Genomic DNA, 23,978 nt, shown 5'->3' with positions numbered 1-23,978 from the left:
GACGTAGACCTGAGATGACAGAATTCATGAGGATTTCGTGTGACACTGGCCGCAGATATTCTTGCTACCCCTTCAGAGAAGGGTTGGGGTGCAGGGGGGCTGGCCCGTGTGGGTACTGTGAAGACCAATGAGCAGTTTGAGAGGTTGGCACTGATGGGCACAGTGAGGGGCTGGCTGTGGTGGTCAGTGGGAGGAGATGGCTGGGACAGCAAGAAGATGCTGCGTGTGGTCAGTATGAGTATGAGCAGTGTAAGCACCCAGTAACAGCGGTCATGTAGAACAGCTGGCAGTGGTGGGCAGTCTGAGGAGCTAGCTCTGATGGGCAGTGAGCAGTGGAGTTTAATTGGCAGTGTGAGCAGCTGGCATTGGAGGTCGGTGTGAGGATGCGGCATTTGTGGACAGAGGGAGAAGCTCTCAGGATGGGCACTTTACGCACCAGAGCTTTCAGGGGGTACCTGTTACCAGCCCCAAAGTTGTCTCAGGTGCCTAGAGGCCATTCGGACACTATAAAGTGGCATCGTTTCGCTCAAACAACTTCCCGCTCCTGGACGCCACTTGGGGATGGGGAAAGCAGAGCACTTCTTTAAGGGGGAGGGGTACCAGCTGAGGCTACCACTGCTGCATCCAGTTTCACCATGACTACATCTCCCGGCCTCCCTCCCTCCCTCCTGCCCAGCCCCTCCTTCTTCCTCCCCCATCTCTGCATCCCCCTCACTGCTGCATCAGCACCAGACTGCATCCTTAGAGCATCCGTCCTGGGAAGCTCTGCAGCCCGGGACATCGCCCCCTCCCCCTAGCCCCAGACCCTCGTAAGAAAACCTACGGGAGCCTCCCAACTGGGGTGAAAGGGAACTTGTCCTCGTTGAAAGGCATAGGGGGGACGAAGAGCCCCAGAGGAGGAGGGCAGAGGGGAGAGGAGGAAGGACACTGCTGCAACCAGGGCAAAGCTGTTCCGCAGAGAGGGGAGACACGGCGCGTCTAGCCCAGGGCAGGACGGCTCTGCGGAGAAGAGGGGGGAGGGCGTCGCATCCAGCCCTGGGCTCGGGCACTCTGTGGAGGAGGCAGAGGTGAGCATCGCTCCCAGGCCGGGGTAGAGGGGCTCTGCGGAGAGGGGAGAGCGCCGCATCCAGCCCAAGGAAGGAGGGCTCTGCGTCGAGCAGAGGGGAGACCGCAGCATCTAGCCCAGGGCAAGGAGAGTCCGGGAAGAGGAGAGAGCGCAGGAAGACACCGCTCCGGCTGAAGCCCCGTACCCCGGAGGACCGGCACCATGAAGGACCGCACGCAGGAGCTGCAGAGTGTAAGGCACATTCCTCGTACATACACTCACTACTCCGGGGGCGGGGGAGGGGAGCAGGCTGTGCGGCAGTGCGGAGGTCAGGAGGAGGGGAAAGAGGCATGGATGGAGAACTCGCGCGAGGCATGTGGAGATGGGACAGGAGTCAGTCCCTTCATTCATCCACCCATGCATCCGTCGATCGGCATTACTCCTTTCACGTGCTATGTGATGTGTGTGTATCTCTTAGATCATAATTCTGTCTCTAGTTCTCTCGCTCTCATTCGCCCTATTTATTGACCTATCAATCAGTCTATTTGTCTGCTTGTTCGTATCTATCTATCTATCTATCTATCTATCTATCTATCTATCTATCTATCTATCTATCTGTCTATCTGTCTATCTATCTATCTGTCCATCTGTCCATCTATCTATCTGTCCATTTGTCCATCTATCTATCTGTCTGTCTATCGAGTATGTCTACCTACTAGTCTACCGTAATCGCTCTATCTAACTGTCGTTGCCAATGTCTCTCCTTCTACACACTCACAAATATAGGCAGCGAGGGAGAGATGGAGTACCAATGTTGGGCAGCCAGAGGCACAGCACTGGTTAAGTAGCTCAGTAGTAATCAAGAAAAATGTCAAGTGATTTTTTTCTTTCTAGCGTTTTTTCGCCCACTGGTCTCTCTGATCCTTCATCTGTCGTTTGCTCCACCGAGTTCTGCTTTATTCTGTGTACACCTTGGTCTGTATGTGTTACATTTGTTCACTAGCCTTTGCATAAACCCCCGCCCATCTGATTGGTAACTGAGTGAACTAATGTCTCACAGCCAGTAGTTCTGACTGCAGTTCGCCTCAATGGCATGTGCGAGAGTCTCGCTAAAGGGCTGATGGAAATCTTGGCAGGGCTAGTAAAGCAGGCGAGCAGGCGTGCATGGCTGTGCTCTGTAAAGGCGGGCCAGGGGAGGGCCCTGCGGGTCCTCCCCCATCCATCTGCGACAAATGATGTGAAACTACATTGTCTACTGGTGCGTGAGAGCCCGAGGCCAGATACTGCCAAATAATGGATACAATTCTCAGAGCTTTTTGTTTTAAGGGTAAAGTAACCAACCAATGAAAGTTTATTCTCACTTGCATGGCCAATACCTCACTCATCAACACACATTCATGCTCACAAACGCGCACAACACACATACACACCAACACATGGCCATTCATACCCTTTAGATTGCTTATATAAATATGTATTGAAATTAACAAATATATACAATCATATAGTTGCATACTCAATCATACACATACATATATATCAGTCTAGCTACACGTGCACATGTATGCAAATAGATGTACATATACACGCACTCACACATTTGTCATATTTAGTTGCACATGCATGCATACAGAATCCAGCCATCACTCCAACACCTTATAATATACAAATCAGTATATACTTACGTATAATTAGACGTGCGTGTGCACAGGCAAACACACAGGGACTCTAGAGAGACTATATTATGTATTTCCGCTAGTTTTACAAGTGCTTATAGGTTTCTAGAAAGCACTTTGTTTTCTAGGTGTGAGCAATGTCCGGTTTGCAGCCATGAGTATACAATGAGTATGAAATGGTGAAGGATGTTCTGGAATGAAAACAAGATTCTTGAAATGAATCCAGGCTTCTGGAATGATGACGGGTTCTGGATTACGAAGCAAGTGCTAGGAAATGATGTAAGAATTCCCAAGACATGTTTCTTGGATGATGCCTGGTTTCTGGATCCGGTGAGAGTGCTCTGTAGTCAGAACAGGGTTATTAAAAAAATGACTCGGTTCTGGAATATGATGGCATGCCTCTGGAATACATTGAATTGATATCAGATCTGGAAATATTTCACGACTTTGTAATGAAGGCACGAGCCGGGAAGACGACCTGGTCCCAGTGTGATGGCACGGATCTAGATTGATATTTGTTGCCTGATAACTCAGTGGCTATTTTTCGATGGGTGCGCACGAGAGGTTGAACGTCATTGACCGATACTCCCTCATCTGAATAAACCATTTGGGATAGATGCTCCCTCCTCCATGCCCCCACCATCCTGCGCATCATAGCCACCCTGACGCTTCTCCAGCCCAGAATGTGACCCCGCCCCCTCGTGCAGCTGCAGACATTGCTGGGTCCATTAATGGGAAGTGTGTGAGGTGAATTGTAGTGGTGGTGGTTGCGGTGATACTGACGGGGTGGTGTGCGCATACGGAACTCCTGGGCTCGCATCGGCGACCCATTTGTATTGTTGGCACAACTCGCTATTCACAGAAAAACGTGACTTCCTTTTTAGAAATGAGAGGCATTCGCCCCCAAGGAGAGACGTGTTCTGGGAAGACTAAGGCGAGAGGGCGCAGGGGGAGGGTGGCATTGAAAAGAACAATACCGATCGAGTAAACGTGGAACTGGAAAGAGGAAGGGTGTTGAGGGAAGGACGAGTGAAAAAAAACTGATCACTGGGAGAGAGGAAACAGGAGGGTGACAGCGAATGAGAGGAAGAGACAAGACAGAAAAGGGCGAGAGACTGAAAAAGATAGAATAGGAAAAGAGGATAGTCAAATAGAATGAAACTGAGGAGTAAACGAACAGCGAAAAAGTGTAAAAGAATGGGAGAGAAAAGCAGTGGAGAGAAATGAAGTAAGCGGGAAATAAAGTATAAGAAAATAAAAGGCGGAGGTAAGGAGAATGAGGAAGATAAACTGAGAAGCGATAGTAAAGAAAATAGGAGAAAGGCGAGAGATGGAAGAGTGCGAGAGAAGATAAATAAGAGTAAGAGCCCAACGACGAGAATACATCAGAGAAAAAGATGAGAGAGAAAGAAAAAGGCAAAGATAAGAAAGGAACAAGATAGAAAGGTGTCGAGGAAGATGGAGAGGTCCGGAGATGGAAGCAGGCTGTGAAGGAGAGAGCAAAGGAAACTCTGAGTCCGACCGTGTAAAGGGGAGTAGGAGGAGGAAGACGGAGCGAGGCTGGGAGGAGAAGCAGGGTAGGAGACACCAGCCTACTCACGGACCCCCGCACAGCACACAGAGGCACACATAATATACCGCAGACGAGGCAAAAACGCGGCAGAGTGCTCTCTTTGCGTTAGAGCCCCGATGCCCAGGAAAACCGCATAGGCTTCTTTTAATATGTTACTCGGAGGAGGGTAAGGATGAATTGAAGGTGAGATAATTAGAGCCTAGAAAATGCCTCCATCCATGTTGGACCCTCCCCCAGCCCCCACCGTCTCTCCGTCCCCGGCCCCTGCATTGGCTGAAGATCTGGTGCATCCCCCTTGCGCCTCTCACACCCAGAGACGCCCCCTGGTGCACCGGGGCTAGGGGGCTCGGGAGGGGTGAGTCCACTATGCCATGGACAGGGTACATTGACCTCACCACCCCCACAGGCAGCTCTCAGGGTCCGGCTAAGGGGGGGCTCAGGTGTGTCCGACGGCCCCTTCTTTGTGTTCTCTCGATGACAGAAAATGGCAGGGGGTGTTTTATGAATACTGCATGGTGAGGGGTGGGCTGCAGGAGCCAGGTCCTAGCGTCTCCCTCTTCGCTGCCTGAATACAGATGTCGCCGACGAGGGGGGGGGGGGGGGGGGGGGGTGCTGGGCTACTACACACCGACGCTGCACCTTCACCACACACGGGTTCCACGTTGAGTCAGGGCGGAGGGAGGGGTGCGGTCTGTGGCACCCACCTGCGGGACGCTCGGGAATTCGGGTGGGGAGAATGCCTCTGCTGGAGGCTGGTGGCTGCTCACCCTCCTCGATCCATACAGCCCCCCGCCCCCACACACACACCGCACCGTAACAGCCATGACATTTATGACGCGTTTCTGGCGCAGCCCAATGTCTTGCAAGATCCTCCACCCTGGGGTGGCAAAGTCCGCGCTGTGCTAAAGTCAGGCATCGGGGTTTTCTACACCTCGGCACAGACCAGAGGAATGCGGGCCCCGAACCGCGGATTCCGCAGTGCCTCCTTCCACAGCGCCACAACATTGCGTTATTTGACCCCCCTCTCCCCACAAAGGATGCCGCCGCACATAATAATCAATTCGAGGCTGTCATAAGAGCAGCCTCGGACTGACAGAACGGCATTCGATGCAAAGTGAAAATGTGAAGAAAAAAACGTACAAAAATCGGGACTGCGGGACGGTAGCTTCCTATATTATGTAGCGACGAGCAAAGAGGGGTCCTTATTGCGCTCGCCTTGGGGCGCCAAAAAGAAAGCGTGCGCAGAGGTGGGCTGCCCCCTAGCGGAGGGGTCGCTGTCTCCGCGAACCAGCGCGTGTCTTGGCCGTGACGTGTTCCCGCCTGATCCACACTGAGCCACCCTGACGAGACGCGCAGGAGCACGCGCCTCCCCCTCGCGCGCTCACGACTTCGTGATGTGCGCGACAGGTGCACGTGTGCGGCGCAGAGTCTGAGCCAGGCCAGTGTACAGATCCACAGAGCCGCCTACAATTCGCAACGAGAAGGCGCGGTTGCTGCCTCAGCCTGTATGCCCTGCCTGCGAAAGCGTGAATGAGCCGTAGGCACCAGTGTGAGCCTCTTCAAGGGCTTCTCTCTCGTTGCAAATCTTCCCCATGCTTCAGTGAATGAAGAATGGTACGGATTTTAAAGTTTTATTGCAACTCTATAACATCACCATGATATCAGACGACCTTTGGCCGTATTATTACATCAATGGGAATTATATTGCATGTTATAGGAAGCCTTCTGATTTAGATGAGAATACCTTTTCCCTAAATACTTAATACGTTACCTTTGTTGGGGCCAGTTTTTAACCTTGATAACAAATTCAGCAAACATACTGTGTGGCGCAGTTATGGCAACTAAAACTCCAGTAACAGTTCAGAAGTTTGCAAATCTTTCATATATGTTCTGATAATTCTCTTCCTTCCTAACATATTCTATCCTTAGCTTTCCCTAAAGCAGTAAGATGAGTCCAGAGAATTTATAGGTGTCTGAAAACGGTGAGGCATATCAAGTTTCTAAATTGGAATTTGAAAAAATTGTGTAGAGGAGCCCACCGGCGGTACTATTGAATGCTGGGATTGCAGTTCGCCAAGGCTATCTAGTCTAGATTCCACCTTATGCCTCTTTTTTTTAACACCAACTATTGGACGAGGCCCTTTTTGCAGGGTCATCCTAAAACTTTTTCCCTTCCTCCTGTGTTTTTTCTGACCTGTTGTTGCTCGTTTTATTACTCTGGACACTTTACCCCTGCTGATCAGTGCTAAAGTGCATATGCTCTGTATTGTAAATTGTTGTAATGGATTAGTGACTCCACGATTGGCTTATTTGATTTACTTGTCAGACCCTAGTACAGTGCACCATGTGTGCCCAGGGCCTGTAAATCAAATGCTGCTGGTGGGCTTGCAGCACTGGTTGTGCCACCCACAGAAGCAGCTTGTAAAATATGGCTCAGGCCTGCCATTGCAGAGCCTGCGTGTAGCCTGGGACATGTTAGTCACCCCTAAGGTAGGCCAAGGCACCCCCATGTGCAGGGTGCATTGTATGGAAAAGGTAGGAGGACATGCCCTGATGGGTGTGGCATGTCCTGATAGTGAATTACAGACAATTTCGTTTTTCACTATTGCAAGGCTACCTGTTCCCATAGGCCAGAATGGGTAGTTTGATTATAACATTTTATAATCCTAACTGACCCAGGGAACACCTTCACCAGGACACAAAAGTAAGGGATTATTGACCTCCTTGGAGTGCTAACAAAATTAATGGTCACTCTTGGTGTAACGTATCAAGAATGGTGATACTTTGTGGCGTCTCGTTACTCAGTACTGCCACATTCAAGCCACTTAGTCGCTGTGATGTTGTTTTTCCCAAAGGAAAGCATTTTTATATATGGATGGACATATAGTTCTATCAAAATACAGGAAAACCAGTTCTCTGAGTAACGAGATGCCACAAAGTATCACCATTCTTGATACATTACACCAAGAGTAACCATTAATTCTGTTAGCACTCCAAGGAGAACAAAAATCCCTTACTTTTGTGTCCTGATGAAGGTGGTTTTTAAATAGAGTTACTTACCACCAAAACGCGTTGACTCAGAGTAATCCTGAATCCAAACACAAGGAACCCTGGGAAGGAATACACTGAAATAACTACCAGTGAATAGAACTTGAAGTATAGTATTGGATCAGCCTATGCAACAGCTCGCTTAGAACTGTACAAAAAGGGTCCTCTGTTTGTATTTGTTTTTTCTTTGGATTTATGATTGTGAATATTTTCGTCGGATTTTAACATTAGTGTATACTGTATCTAACGGCATATTGCATGTTTTAAATGAATGTTATATTTTCTCATGCACTTTAGAATTTTTAAGAATATTCTGTGATATGTGGTTTTCAATCAATTAAATAATCCTTGAGCGCTACATCTCTAGGTTGGTGGTACATTAATAATTGGGGCTTATACTTGCTGATTGGGTATAGCATTACATGCATGATGTGTTTTGTATGTGAGTGAGATGGATAGCATTGAAAATCTGGTTACCAAGGAGAAGTCATATTTTCTCTACTGTTTAGAAGTGCCTGTTCCCGTTGGCAGTGGGGCCACCTCTCTAGTTTAAATAATAAATGGTCTGCCAAGTACCAAGGGGGTGAGCAGGGGTTATCTTCAGCGCGTAACTCCCTTGCCCTGACTAGAGTTGTGGTTTCTGCCTGACTTAGGCATATGCCCTAGCCAACCAGAAACCCCATTTCTAACACCAACCTACACTTCTGCCTTTATCTCATCTTGCAGAATCATCCCTGGTTTCTCCCTTTCTCGCAGCTCTTTTGTATTTTTTCTTCAACCTTCTTTCTCCCTTCTCTGCCTTATTTTTCTCTTGCTTTAGGTCAAAATCTGATCATGAAAACTAAGTCCTAAACCCCATATGTGATTACTGGCACCCCTATTTGCAACAACTGACACAAATGAAACAGTGAACCCAGGGCCGGCTTTAGGGGAGTGCGACCGGTGCGGTCGCACTGGGTGCTGACCTGTGGAGGGGGCAATGGCCTCATGGCGGGATGTGAGGAGGGGCACTGTGTTTAGCAATAACTTGTGATTGTAGAGAAGAGGGGCACTTATGACTGGTGTTCCTGAGGGAATCCCAGGAGGTGGTCATGGGGTGTGGTGGCGCCAAAAATAAATATTGCACCTGGCTCCACCATTGCTAAACCTTCCTCCTAAATCACTAAGGTTTTCAAGTATGTTGATTACTCTGCTAAAAGTTAAAAATGAGCTAACACTAACCCGTGACACACTTTTAATCAGACAGCAGAATTTGCAAGCATTCATGTGGGTGGGTGAAGGTCAAACTGGCAGTGGAAATGGGCATCAAATGGGGAACGGGAGTGCCAGACAGAGTGTATGGTTTGAGTGAACATATTTGCTTTAATTGCCTAGCCTGAAGTTAACCACTTTTCAGTCAGCCATACTCATCTTCAGCTGCAACAGAGTCTGTCTCAATCTAGAGCATGGCCCGTGCACATTCCATTCAACCCTTGCTGCCTGTTGGCCATGAGTCTAGTTAGATTCAAGAGATAACAAGAGAGTTTTAATTACCAGGAGGGGTAAAGGTCTCAACTGTAGGAGACGCAATACAGGTGGGGGAACGGTGGTTAAAGATAGTGACAAGTATGATCCTTTGGCTCAAAATAGGTTCGCTTTGGTTTCTACAGGCTTTGAACTGAAAACGTCCATTGGCTGCCTATTTCTGTGTTGCCTCTCAACAGGAAACCACACCATCAAATGCTGTATTGTCTGATACTCGTCTTTGTAACGTTTGAATGGTGTGGCCGTGGTTGAGTGGCGGGACAGGGAGTTGTTTGGGGATGCAATGAGTACATGGAGAGGGTAAAAATATGTAGAAGAGAAGCCACAGAGGTTTCCTTGTTAGAGGAAGGGTAGCCTGCGTTTCCACCAACCGGCGACAGTCCGCTGTCCCTTGCTTATATCATCTTGCATGCAGGTCCCCATGCCTTAAAGGTGCTTAACAGCAACGAATGTTCCCACCCCTTTCTTCCAGAACGGCCCCATCTTCTTGCCCATTGTCCAAGGGTGAAGATTCACAGTTGTGTTGAGTGACCAAAATGTCATCTGGGGACTTCCCTCATAAAATGGGAAATCGTAGATTGTCGATAAAGTACCACGCAGTCCGTACTACCATTTACAGAAGAGTCTATGGGACTCTTATGTTTCCTGTGTGTCATTCTGGAATGCTTCCTCTTTAGACAGGTGATGTCCTTTTCTCTTTGCTTGGACGTGTCCTCTCTCAGCTTGGAATCACAATTCTCTTGGTTTGGAAGCCCCTCCTTGTGTTGGAATCACACACTCTCTCTTCTACATTTGCTCTCTTGGCTTGGAATGCTCCACTCTCTTGACAAATGAGTTCCCACTCTTGGGTTGAAATCTCTCCTCTTTCTGCTTCGATAACCCCTCCATTTTCACTGCTTTGATGTTCCCTCTCTTGGCTTGAACCCTTTCTCTCACCTCAAAACTGGATTTGCTCTGAGAGCTTGAAGGCCCCCTTTCTTATTTTGAAACGCCTCCTATTTTGGCTTGGAATGTCCACTGTCTTGGCTTTGATAGTTTCCCCATTGGCTTGAAATCCCCACTCTCTTGGCTAAAACGTCCTTCGCTTGGAATCCTGGCTCTCGCTGATTTGATGCTCTCTCTTTGGCTCAGAATACCCTTGCTCTTAACTTGGATGCTCCGTCTTTTTCTTGGAATGCCCTTCTTGGCTTCTCATGCTCCTCTCTCTTTTGTATTGGGATGTGCATTCTCTTTGTTTGGAAGACCCTTTCTTGAATTGGTATCTACACTCTTTTGGCTTGGGTGGCCCCATTCATTGGCCCAAAAACATCACTTTTACTTCTTCGGCTTCCACACCCTTGGCTCGGAATGGCTTTCTCTTAAGCTTGGGTGTCCCCTCTCTTTTCTGGGAATACCACCTCTCATGGAATGGGATGCTTCTCTCTTTTGGCCTGAAATATTCACTTTTTGGCTTGATTTTCCCCTCTCGTGGCTTGGAATGCCCTTTCTCCTGGCTTGGACAAATCCTATCTTATTTTGGATGCCCCCTCTCTCTGCTTGGGATCCTCCTGTCAATTGGCTAGGAATTCCCAGTCTGTCGTTTGAACATTCCCTCTTTTGGCTTGTTATCCCCACTCTCACCACTTGGACGCCCCTTTCCTATATTGGAATGCCCAATTTCTTTGATTGTGATGTTCCATTCTTTTTCCTTGAAATTAGAATTTTCTCAGTTTGGGAACACCCCTCTCGGCACGGTGTGCCCTCTTTCAAGTCACTCTTGTGACATCGCTCTGACTTGAATTAGAATTCCATACTTGTGGTTGGATGGCCTTTTCTCTTAACTAGAACACTTCCATTTCGTTACTGCTCTCAGTTGTACTAGGATGTCTCTATCATTTTAGAATGCACTTGTCTGTTAGAGTGGGTTGTTCTGTTCATTTTGGGCATACATTTTCTGTTAGGTTGAAAGGCTGCCCCCTGCTTGGACTACAATTCGAGCAGCTTGGGATACCCAACTATCAGCGTTGTCTGATCTTTATTTTGGATGCCCCTTTTTAGGGCTCGTCCTATTCCATTCCGCAAGGAATGAATAGGACGAGCCCTATTGGGGTTAAACTAAGAGCTAAACTAATGTGGATTTCCAGAAGTGCACGAGACCTCGATGAGGTCTTGTGAATGCGCTTCTATCCACCCGAGCCGCCTGCCTCCACATCAAAGCCATCTGTTGCTTTGCGCTCGGCTTCAGGCCGGCATTTCTCCTCCCCTAATTATTCACTGCATGGCCTTCCGGCACATCAAAGGCTGCTGCTCGCCATGCGTCTCGTCACCCTTCCTCCCTTGTTTTATTTGCTTTCTCTTGTTTTTTTGTGAAATCTTGCGTTGTTCACAAATACATAAACAACATGCTTTAGACGTCTTCTTTTGTCCTCAACACTAACACATAAGTTACCCTGGTGCCTCGCCACATGTCCAATTGCTCTTTTTCTGGTAACACCACGCGCACAATAATTGAGTTAGGCTGGCGCCCATTGCTACAAAAGAAGTGCTTCTAAGGAAGGCCTTCTCCTCTGCATCCGTAATGGCATTTTGTATATAAAGTTGCCTTTAACCTTTCTGCTGTATATGTTGTTAGGATCATTTTGTGCTAAATTGCAAGCACAGCATGCGTGTGGTCTTAAAAAACATATGTGCATAATGTGCACGCAGTTAATTTGCCGTTATCACAGCATATTAAAAAACATGTGCGTAATGTGCACGCAGTTCATTTGGCGTACCAGTGCATTATAAAACTATTTACAAAAATGCCGTACTGCTTATTTGTGTAACCAATATGACGCAATGATATACTAATCCAGTCCTGACGCTCAGCCACATTTCAAATTAAACACACAATTTTTCAGATGTACATTTTCGATGCTTAAAATTGCATTAGCTAAAGTTGCGATCTAGCTTACGGTTCGCATTGTTAATAGCATTTTGCCCTTAAAGTTACCTCACCCTTCAGCTTTAGCTGTTTTAAAATACATCAAGGCAGTCAATGTTGTGCGTCCAGCTAGCGCCATATAGGTGATTTGTTTCTCTTTCTTAGCGCCTCAAAACATAGCAATTAAATTGCTATGGCCCGACACATTTCTAATATTTGCCCTTCTTGGTAACAACTCATGCAGAATGCTTATGTTAGCCTGACGCCCATTGCTACACAAAAACTGCTTCTGTGCCAGGCCTTGTCCTTTGGCGTACATGCAAATTTGGTTGAAAATATATGGACGCAGACAATGTGGCACATCAATCTGTAAACGCGCACTTTTTCAGCTGTACATTTCGATGATTAAAATTGCATTAGCTAAAGTTGCGTTCTACCTATGTAAGCTAGCTGCCGTATTTGCACTTTTCGGCTTTAGCTGGTTTAAAATACATTGACTAAATTTACGATCTAGCTATGTATGCAGCTTTGCTAGCGTGTTTGCAGTCTTTAGCTTTTGTTATTTGAAATACATCAAGGCAGACAATGTGGCGCGTACAACTAGCGCCATATTGGTAATTTATTTCCTTCCTGCTAGCACCTCAACACTAACAGTTAAGTTACCCTGGCGCCTCGCCACATGTCCCATTTGTTCCTATCCTTGTAACACCTAGCACACGATAATTGAGTTAGGCTGGCTTCCATTGCTACAAAAGAAGTGCTTCTATAGAACGTCTTCTTCTCTGCATCAGTAATGGCATTTTGCATATAAAGTTGCCTTTAAGCCTTCTGCTTTATATGTTGTTAAAAGCATTTTGTGCTAAATTACTAGCGCAGCATGCATGTGGTATTAAAAAACACATGTGCGTAATATACACGCAGTTTGTTTGCCGTTATTTGTGCATTATCAACCATAAAATTAATGCCGTAATGCTTATTTGTATGCCCATTAGGCTGCAATAATCTACTAGTTATCCGTTTCTTAGCATTTTATATGTAGCTTTTCTGTGGTGAGCCCCATAGTTTGCATTGTTAATAGCATTTTGTCTGTAAAGTTGCCTCACCCTTCAGCTTTAGCTCTTTTTAAATACATCGAGACAGTCAATGTGGCGCGTCCAGCTAGCGCCATATTTGTGATTTATTTCCCTTTACTAGCGCTTCAGAAACATTTGTATATAAAGTTGCCTTTAACCCTTTTGCTCTATATGTTAGGAGCATGTTGTGCTAAATTGCTAGCACAGCATGCGTGTGGTATTAAAAAACACATGTGCGTAATGTGCACGCAGTTCATTTGCCGTTATCACACCATATTAAAAAACACATTTGCCTAATGTGCACGCAGTTCATTTGCCGTTATCACACCATATTAAAAAACACATGTGTGTAATGTGCACGCAGTCCATTTGCCGTTACTAGGGCATTATAAAACTATGAAAATAAATGCCGTACTGCTTATTTGTATACCCAATATAACGCAATGATATACTAATCCAGCCCTGACGCTGAGCCACATTTTAAATTTGTTACCTTCGTGGTAACACGTCACACACAATAATAGTTAGCCTCCGCCTATTGCTTTAGAAGAAGTGCTTTTATGGCTCCTTACCACCGCTCAACTCCACATCACCGCTCAACTCCACACCACCGCTCAACTCCACACCACCGCTCAACTCCACACCACCGCTCAACTCCACATCACCGCTCAACTCCACACCACCGCTCAACTCCACACCACCGCTCAACTCCATACCACCGCTCAACTCCACACCACCGCTCAACTCCACACCACCGCTCAACTCCACACCACTGCTCAACTCCACACCACCGCTCAACTCCACATCACCGCTCAACTCCACATCACCGCTCAACTCCACATCACCGCTCAACTCCACACCACCGCTCAACTCCACACCACCGCTCAACTCCACACCACCGCTCAACTCCACACCACCGCTCACCACCGCTCAACTCCACACCACCGCTCAACTTCACACCACCGCTCAACTCCACACCACCGCTCAACTCCACACCACCCCTCAACTCCACATCCCCGCTCAACTCCACATCACCGCTCAACTCCACACCACCGCTCAACTCCACACCACCGCTCAACTCCATACCACCACTCAACTCCACACCACCGCTCAACTCCACATCACCGCTCAACTCAACACCACCGCTCAACTCCACACCACCGCTCAACTCCACACCACAGCTCAACTCCACACCACCGCTCAACTCCACATCACCGCTCAACTCCACATCACCGTTCAACTCCACATCACTGCTCAACTCCACATCACCGCTCAACTCCGCATCACTGCTCAACTCCACATCACCGCTCAACTCCACACCACCGTTCAACGCCACAACCCCGCTCAACTCCACACCACCGCTCAACTCCACATCACTGCTCAACTCCACATCACCGCTCAACTCCACACCACCGCTCAACTCCACACCACCGCTCAACTCCACATCACCGCTCAACTCCACACCACCGCTCAACTCCACACCACCGCTCAACTCCACATCACCGCTCAACTCCACATCACCGCTCAACTCCACATCACCGCTCAACTCCACACCACCGCTCAACTCCACATCACCGCTCAACTCCACATCACCGCTCCATCCATCCATCCCCCCTCCATCCATCCATCCCCGCACTCCATCCATCCATCCCCCTACTCCATCCATCAATTCCCGCACTCCATCCATCCAACCATTCCCCCAACTCCATCCATCCCTTCCCGCCCCACACTCCATCCCTCCCCCGCCCCACACTCCATCCCTTTCCCGCCCCACACTCCATCCCTCCCCCGCCCCACACTCCATTCCTCCCCCGCCCCACACTCCATCCCTCGCCCACACTCCATCCCTCTCCCACACTCCATCCCTCTCCCACACTCCATCCCTCGCCCACACTCCATCCCTCGCCCACACTATCCTTTGCCCTCATGCCCTGCCTCTCTCTCACCCTGCCTCTATCTCTCACCCTCCCTCTATCTATCTTTCGCCCTCCCTCTATCTATCTTTCGCCCTCCCTCCATCTATCTTTCGCCTCTATCTATCTATCTATCTATCTATCTATCTATCTATCTATCTATCTATCTATCTATCTATCTATCTATCTATCTATCTATCTATCTATCTATCTATCTATCTATCTATCTATCTATCTAACTATCTATCTATCTATCTATCTATCTCCCTCACTATCCATCGCATCACCCCAGCATCACTCAGGGGCACCACAACATCACTATGCGCTACCAGAGCATCACTGAACGCCGCAGCACCACTCGTCGCCGCCACAACATCATTCAGAGCCACCACAGCATCAATTTGTGCAACCATTCAACAACAACTGATTCAAATATGTTCTCTCAATGTTTCAAACTTTATTATAAATGTCACAAACATTTTTTAATATTTCACTTCTGTTCTTGTATTTTCATCACAATAAAATAAACTAAACATAATCTTCCAAAAATTTATTTGCAAAAGTTTAAGCTATTGCCATTATAAATTACAATAACTTTTATTTAAGTAATAACTATTGAAAAAAATACAACCCATTGTTATTTTTAATATTAATACATCTAAGTCATGCAAATACAACACATATTGCATTACAAATGCTATAGGTGTCACGTTTGCAAAAGTTAACACTATTGGCATTGTAAATGACAAAGTTATTAATTTAGCTATTTTCAAAACAAAAACATAAATAAAAAAATTGTCATTTACAATACTAATACCTCTAACTTTACTAATGCGAGCCCTATTGCATTGCAAATGCTTGTTTGATCTGATACCAGTCTCTCTTTAAATGCCTTTCTCTTTCTTGGACATGCCCTTGCAGCACCCATCTTTAAATGTGTAAAGCATCTTTAGTGTCTTAGGGTGTTCGACCTTGACTGGAAGGGTACCCCAGCTTTGTAAACCCTGTGTTACTTTGGAAACCCCAATTTCTTGGCTTGAGATAATTTTTTTTCTTGGCCCTACAGGCTCTTAAACGGTTTTTGTGCACGCCTCTCATATCTTGGGATGTCCTTTCTCTTGGCTGTACAGGGCATGCTATTGCCTTGGTATTAAAGACCTGTCGTTTCTGGGTTTGGAAGTCCACCTCTTGGTTTTTCATGCTGTTCTCATGCCTTGGCTCAAAATGGTTTGGTATACCCATATTTCTTGATTCAAGTCACTCACCTCTCATGTTACCTTATTTTTGACTAAATTCTTGTCTTTTCCCTGCCGTTTTCCTAGATTGGTGGCATTTTCAGTCTCTGTGTTACCAACCAAGGCACAGGAACCCTTGCATGTTCAACCTACGTTATGTATCTGCCGAACCCCTCACCTCTGTACTATTTTTCTGTTTCTACAATAAGAGGTACAGCCAAAGACAGGAGTATTTGGTGGATTAATATGGGGACCTAAGGATTACCACAACTGGAGTTCCTGTGGTGAATAACCAGCTGCAGCTTGTATCACAGAAAAGAGGCGTGGCGAGGGCCGGGGTGTAACAAAGGCCTCCGCAGCCCCCTCAGCAGAGTACCCTGGCCTGAGATCTCCTGAGTGAGTACGGTGGAGGGGTGGGGGGCTCCATGTACTTTGCAGGGGGTCCCCGCAAGTTTTGTTACTCCAGTGGGCAGGTGTGGGTGGAGTGGCGTAAATGGGGACGAGAGGGGTCATGTAAAAAAAAAAAGAACTGACCTGCTGCCCTATATTGCATTCCGTTTGACTTCGCCTCTCTTCTTCTGTCGGAAGGCACAGGCATGTGAGAAGCTTCAGGATTGGCCTGAGCGCCCTCAGTTTGCGCTCCAGGATAGACTATGAGTCTGTGCCTGTTCTCCCCAGCCCAGCAGCGTTACTGAGTTGGATAGACTTTCACTGCGCATGATGGTTTGGCCCGCCTCAAACGACTAGCCAAACAGTCCTGTGCAGTGAAGGGAGTGCATATACCACTCCCCTCAGTGACTCCCATCACTGTGGCCCACCCCCAAGACACGGGAAAGGTGTGAATAACTTGTATTTATTTGTACCTCCAGTTGAACTTTCACTTTAGTGGTAATCGGGTATGTCAGAAGTTACTGTGGGGCCTGGATTAAAAACAGTGTGACGCTTCAAATGTCACAACCATCTGTTTTGAAATAAAAAAAAATGTCATTCAGGAAAGAGACAACATCTGACACTATCCAGTCATTCTAGCCATGTCAGCTCCCCTCTAGTAAAAAAACAGGGCAGTCTGGCTTCAACATCTGTAAATAGATTTTTCAGCACGAGAACAGGGTCCTGAAAAAATGCAGGTTCTGTGCAATAATGGTTTATCTGCCCTTTCCTTTTGAAATCCCTGGAGGTAATCTTATAAGCAGAGGATTAGTCAAAAACATTCTTAAGAAGAGCCTACAGATTCAGGATGAGACTGAGAAATCACACCCACACTGGACTGTTTTCAAGATGCATGCGGCGTGGCCCATGCTCTTCCTTCCCATGACGACTTCTACTAAGGAGCAAGGGTCCCTAATTCAACCAGATACAAAACAATATTTTGTAACATTTAAAGTAAGGCATACATAAGAATCCAAAAACCCCAATACCTTGGTGATTCCAGGGTAAACCCTTGTTAACAATTACATTCTTGGTGATGTAGGCATGTATTCCCCTGACTGTGATAATCCTGATTCAGGCACAAACAAGAGTTTGCAGCCAAATCAGGATTCCAAGATTTGATGTAACTCCCACACCTGCTAGGTTTTGCCCATTTTATTTTTAACAGGTAGACCTTGTGAATTACGTGTGGGCAACAATGCGAATTTTGAGTTGCACAACTAGGAATAGGGACCACCATAGAGACCAGCTTGACTGTCACCCCCTGTGCAAGAAATGCCACCAGAGGAGGGAAAACAGTAGTCTTCTAACATTAAAGAACACAAGAGACCATCCAATGGGCAATTTTGATCTTTTATGTCTTTTGTCCTTGAGAAAAAACACCACAGGTGATGTAGAGGCCATTAGACAAACATTCTTATCATATCCTATGCATATATAATTACAGATATCATAGCACACCCATACAACGAGGCTCCTTTTAGCTCCGGAGGATGTTGTTGGATTTATTGGAGAGGAAGAATATTCTGCTAGGTCGGGAAATGCAAGAGAAACATGTAAAAAATAAAGACTGGAATCGAGGACAAATACGTATGGCTTGCAACCAGGCAGAGCCTCTATTCATGAACCCTAGGCGCACCCGTACTATCCACAAGAGAAATAACCTACCGGAAAACTAACCTAAAGTCACTCTGAGACACAAACCCTTAAAGCTGGTAGAAAATTAAGAAAAGCGTTTCACCGAATGAACAGGAGAGATGGATGATTTTTTTTGGCAAATCCTAGTGGCAATATCTATGCCAATGCTTGAGTATTAAATTTGGGTGGTCCACCATGATTATCTACCCACATCTAGAAGGTAGACCGGATTTGAGGGCCAGGTATACTGTCTTCAGTTCTTGAACGGTTATGTGTTTGCTGGTGTCTGAGAGGGACTACAAACCATGCTTTTTCGATTGACTTAAGCATGTTCCCCACCCACACTCAAAGGGATTTGTGCTGAAGGTCACTAGAGGTTTCATCTGACAGAGGAAGCCCTCAAAATGTTTGTTCTCATTAGGAGGAAGTTATCTTAAATTTGTCCGGATATGGGGTTCTTAGGAGAATCAAAGTCAAGCTTCTAGTTTTAATCTTCTGTGAGATGAAGCTGCCTCCTGTGAAATTTGAGGCCCATAAGGAAATTCACGTTAATGCAAGAAGCTATAAGTGGGTTTTGTCACCACCATTCTGTGGTAATGGAACAGATGCTGAATGAAACGCAGGTCTGAAGTGGGACTTACATGCTGTGGGTCTGGAAGCACTAAAAATGCTTTGCCCTGCATCATATCTAGTAGCATCCCAATGAAGGCAATCTCATGTGAAAGGACCAGCGTACATTCCCACGCTGCCCAATAATCAAAATTCATTCAAGAGGACCTTATGAAGTGATCTTAGAATTGTGTGGCGGGGCAGATCTCTGACGACATCAGTTACAACAATAGGCCGCCATGGACCCTGGAGGATGGGAATCCTCAAACTATCTAAGTGAGAGGTACTTTTACCAGTCATGACCTCCTGTCATATAAACTGGGGAGCCTCTATGTTTTGGCCTAACTAGGATAAGGAAGTAGGTGCCCTTAAGGTCACTGGTATACGGAAAGATCTTAGATCACAAACATACCGTGTTCCTTGTATCCACTCCAGAAAACATGGTGCTGAAACCCATCTTCCTGAAATCCAAAGGGACAATTACAATGAACAGGAGGTCGAGCAGTTCGACACCACGGCTGAAATCTCCTAGGTGACTTTTTCAGATTGATGGGTTAGAAAGAGAGAGGACAGAAAGCTCAAACACATGGCCCGCCACTTGACAAATCCCTAGGCATAAATCTGGGCAGAAAGCCTTTCTCCAATTGGAGATATATAATCAACAATCCACAAAGAAGAGCCAGTTATGAAATTCTTTTTTGCTAATAGAACTAGAGAAGATGTTCTTGGTGGACAACTGCCACTCCCTGGCATGGCCAGTGTTGAGTCTACGCTGGTGGTGATAGTCCCTGAGGAACCCCTAGATACATAAAAGATTCCCCTTTATTAATGTGAGGGCTGGCGTTTAGGAAAGTTTTAAAGCCGGTTTTGCGGAAATTACAGATAAACTGTTAGCTGTGACGACCCCTATCTTATGCTTTGAAGCTCTTTGCAGTCAACACAACAAAGAGCATATTTTAATCAACCAGGAGGTCAAGGACGTTCTCCATGTCTGTACACGGAGTACCAAGTATGGCCGCAAAACCACATTCCGATGGTCATACTTTTAGTTGCATTTTCATTGACTTTAGCAGACATGAGTGTTAGAAAGGTTATATGCTTACTCTAATTTATTTTGACCTGTAATCCAGTGCTTCTTTTTCAAGAGAGTTCAGGGATGAAATTAGGCAGGCAGTTCCATGTTTTGCTGTTGAACCACACCAGAATACCTCAGAACTAGACTGATGTAGGTAAAGCAAGGGGTTTTGCTAGCGTTTTGCCAATGAATTCTAAAAGTATATCTTTCATATTCCATTAACAAAGCAGTGTTCAGTGGCATGGATGCACACAGTCTAAAGCTTTTCCACCTGGTAAGCGCCAGAGCCACCATAAAGGACAGGGCGGGAAACTGTGTACTATCAAAGATACTCTCCTCAACATAGGTCCCGTCATTTGTGTCAATTATTTTGCTCCCCAAAAAAGAGTGTGACGTCTGACAAATCTCAGTAGCCAAATTCAATACATTGGTCTGAAGACCTGCCTCAGAGCTCTCTAAAGCTGTCCAATGTAGGACAGCCTCAAACACTCAACACTTTTCTGAAAGAGTTGTACCTTTTTTGGGCATCGCTATATCATCATGTCATCCAGAATGATGTGAAGGAAAGATTTGCGCCCTGATTGGCCTGTGCCTTTGTGTATCTATGTGGTTTGTGGAAATTTCTCTCCTAGAGTGAAATTAGTGCTACAAGTCAGCGTTCCATGCATGTGCATCACCCCACACTGAAAGTTTGGACCTCAATATGAGTTATCCACACTAGCATCCGAGGGTAGATCCCACTCTTGGCACCCTCCAGTTGTCGGGTGTTTATGGGCCCGAAACTACCAGTTCTGAATATAACATTTAATGAGTGTGGAAATGCACCTGGGACAACCGCAGCTGACTAGGTGAGAGGGTCGACAGGCTGAGGCACAGTCTGGCCCGCACCACCCTGCTCCACAACACTGGGAAAGCACACAGAGCGCCACCAGCTAGCCTATTCTTGGCATTTCACAAGATAGCGCATCCTCCCCTTGCCCTTAGCCTAGAACCCTCACTGCCTTTTACCACCTACTTATGAGTTTGTTGTAAATTGCAGTGATGAATTCTAAGAAATCAGAAAAACCTTTATATAAGGACCCAGTAATTCAGGTCCAGCATGTTGTTCTCCTTTCTGGGGAGTTTACCTCATGATCCCTTTAATTTCACAACCAGATCTCAGCAGGACTTGTCCATTCTGATCCTTCATTGAGGTAACGGGAAACTTATAATGAGGCTGTTTGTGTCAGATTCTGGAAGGACTGCAGGTGCAAATCAGAATTACTCCTGGTGTGCCTTGTACTAACCTAAGAGTAACCTTACTCAAAGGCCCCAAAAGGGATCCTGTCAAGAGATCAGGTTCATAACTCCATTTAAAAGAGGCATAAAAAACTAGAAGGAACATGCACTACCAGTGCCTTTAGTTTTCCGACAGACCAGTAGCCGTCTAGCACCAAAAGGGAGAGTGTCTGCCTCCTTATCTGTCAGCACATTGCTGCTAGGGAAGGGCCAAAGATGAGGGCATGCAGCTGTGCTTAATTTGTGGTGGTGGATGCAGATGCGGGGTATCAACATTCATTTTTAGAGACCAGGACTTAATTTTTACCTTGTGACTTTGACCGAGAGAATGAAAGAGGAAGGCCAAAAAGTAAGAAGAAAAGGGAAGGGAAAAATAGGAAATCTGGGACAAACTAATAAGGACGGTTGAAAACTAAAAGGTAAGTGTAAGATAAAAAAGTGTAAAACGGTGCAAAAAAGATAAAGGGGCACTTTGTGTAATCAAGACTAGGCATTCAGCAATTGCGGCATTCAGCAAAATCAAAAGGGGTCTTCCAAAAACACAAAAAAAGCTATGAGCCCTGCACTAATTTCTTTTTCCAAATTAAGCGCTAACAGGCAGGAGATACGTTTTTGTGATAGCTGGTGTCATACGTGTGACAATCGGCACCAAAGTTGGCCTGCTGTGAAATTGTGAAAACAGTGTTTCTTGTGTTCGGTTTCTAAACTTTTACAAACTATGAAAACAAGTAGTATTTGATAGGATATAGAAAACGTGGTTTCTGGCAGATGATTGTGTAGCCTTAAGTGTGTGAAGCAAGGTTGCTCTTTTGCTTTAATTTTCAATGGAATTGCATCCCTGGAGCATGTTGGCATGCTGTGAGAGAAGGGGGAGTTTGTCTGCAGCAGGAGGCTTGTTTCACCAGTCACGACAGTCCCTTGGGTGTTCCAATTCCAATGTGTGCCATTAAGAATAGTGTGGGTGTGAACAGCATTGGACTGCAGTGCCACCAGAGAGAGATTTTTCTGCAAGCTGTGGCGGTCCCTAAGATGAGAGAGAAGAGATTTTGCTCCAGAACCAAAACAGGTGGATCCTGGTGAGGAGTCCAGAGCTAAAATGGGTAGTGGTGTCACTACCATCTTTATCATCTTCAAAAATCATCTAAAGAATCCCCATTTCCTCCTTCAAATGCCAACCTGCCCACCCACCCATCAACAATGGCAATTCTTGCAAAATCAGAATCATGTACAGGGAAATATTCACACACAACCTCATAGAATTAATGACTGCTCATCTCCTCTCAGTTTGTAACAAAAAGGGGTACCCCTAATAATGTTTCCTATATCAGGGTCAAACATAGCATATATGGAACATCATAAATAGTGGACTGTCTAGTTGCACAAACATGTAAACACCCACACATTTATATCATTAAAAAATGCATTGTTTATTTAATCAAATATGTTTGTACTTAAAAGAAGGGGTAGGGGATTTATACATTCATTAATAAGATCAAGGACTTTATGCCTTTCCCTTGTTGAGGAAATTATCAATTGATGCAATTACATATATGTGATATAGTCATTGATCTGTATATATAAAGTCTTTACAATCAAGTATAAATATTCACATTGCAAATTACAATAGATGTAAAAAAAGCGGAAGGGGAAAAGTTTTTTTTTCATATACATATATCTCTCATGGCTACTAATATATTCTTACGCACGTTTCGGCCTTGTGCCTTCATCAGGTAGCCATGTAATTATGAAACCTTATCCAAGGCTCATGCGATCATTTATACTGTGATGACTCGCTGATACTGTCAGCTAATGACAGTAACTTCAGGGCAAGATCTTGTGCATTAACCTCCCACGTTGGTTGTATGTCGTTACAACGCATTCCGTTGCAACGTATGCCTTTACCAAGCATGCGTTACAACGGAATGCTATTTCCATGCATAACCTTTACCACGAATATTCCTTTACCACGCATACCTTTACAATGATTTTCGTTGTAAATTTATTCATGATAAGAGCATACTCTTGGTAAAGGTTATACCCCTCCCCTGTACCCTTATGTGACCCGCCAGCCCAAATTCTTCTTATAATTACTCCTGCCCTGAACCCTCAATCCTTATATATATATATTTTTTTTGTAAACTAAAATTCCCCTTACCTCTTCACGTCGTCTCCTCTCCTTCATCTTCCTTGGTGATGTTGTACGTCGTAAAGAGGAAGCAGAAGTTTCTTTCTGTTTCCTCTCAAACAGCGCTGATTGCCTCCACTTGTCGACTTGGCATCAGGTGCGTTTTTTTTTGGGGGGGGAGACCCCCCAAGCCCCCTTTTTCGAATTTTAGCCTTTACCACACATGCCTTTACTACGTATGTCGTAGTAAAAATATGTTTGGTAAAGGCTTTTGTGGTAACCACGCATGCTTTGTAATGCATGCGTGGTTAAGGTTTGCGTTGAAACGGCTGCGTTGTAGTGGCCGTTTCCCCCCACGTTCAGTCGATTGGGATTTATGGGGTAGTCTCTCTCTTGAACAAGAGAGGACAAGTGGAGCCCGGCCAGGCATGATGACAGCATGGTGCGGGCCCCGCTGACTGGTTATAGAGTGATTGTTGACTGCACGGCAATCTTATGCCCTGCACACATGCCTCACTGTACTGAGGCAGACTGAGGTTTTCGTTCGCTTGGACTATTTTGGGAGCACCGCATGAACCCTGATGTGGGCCACTCCATAACCAGTCAGCGCAACCTAGACTCACACATCAAGGCAATTGTCAAAAGCACGAACTACCACCATAGACATTTAGGAAAAATCAAGGAATTTGTCCTAAAATCACACCTTAAAATTGTGGTGCTTGCCCTTCAGTCATCTCCAGAGTCAAATTTAGCAACCCTCTGGTCACGGCTAACCCATTCCTACCTGCATCATCATGGCAAGGGAAAATTCACCCATTTCACCCAAAATCTCTAC

The 23,978-nt window shown here is 46.0% G+C and overlaps 1 protein-coding gene across 1 annotated transcript in view; it reads left to right on the top strand.

Moving 5' to 3' along the window:
* The first annotated feature begins 720 nt into the window (after window positions 1-720).
* Window positions 721-23,978, top strand: part of LOC147703692 (syntaxin-1B-like) — a 371,779-nt gene continuing 348,521 nt past the window's right edge. Inside the window, exon 1 of the mRNA XM_086932047.1 lies at window positions 721-1,297. Coding sequence (XP_086788173.1) covers window positions 1,268-1,297 — 30 coding nt within the window. The 5' untranslated portion in view covers window positions 721-1,267. The remainder of the gene's footprint in view (window positions 1,298-23,978) is intronic.

This window comes from Lissotriton vulgaris, chromosome 7 (assembly GCF_964263255.1).
Source record: "Lissotriton vulgaris chromosome 7, aLisVul1.2, whole genome shotgun sequence".
Taxonomy (NCBI): Eukaryota; Metazoa; Chordata; class Amphibia; order Caudata; family Salamandridae; genus Lissotriton; species Lissotriton vulgaris.
Note: the sequence above shows the minus strand (reverse complement) of the source record. Positions and strands in the feature narration are given on the sequence as shown.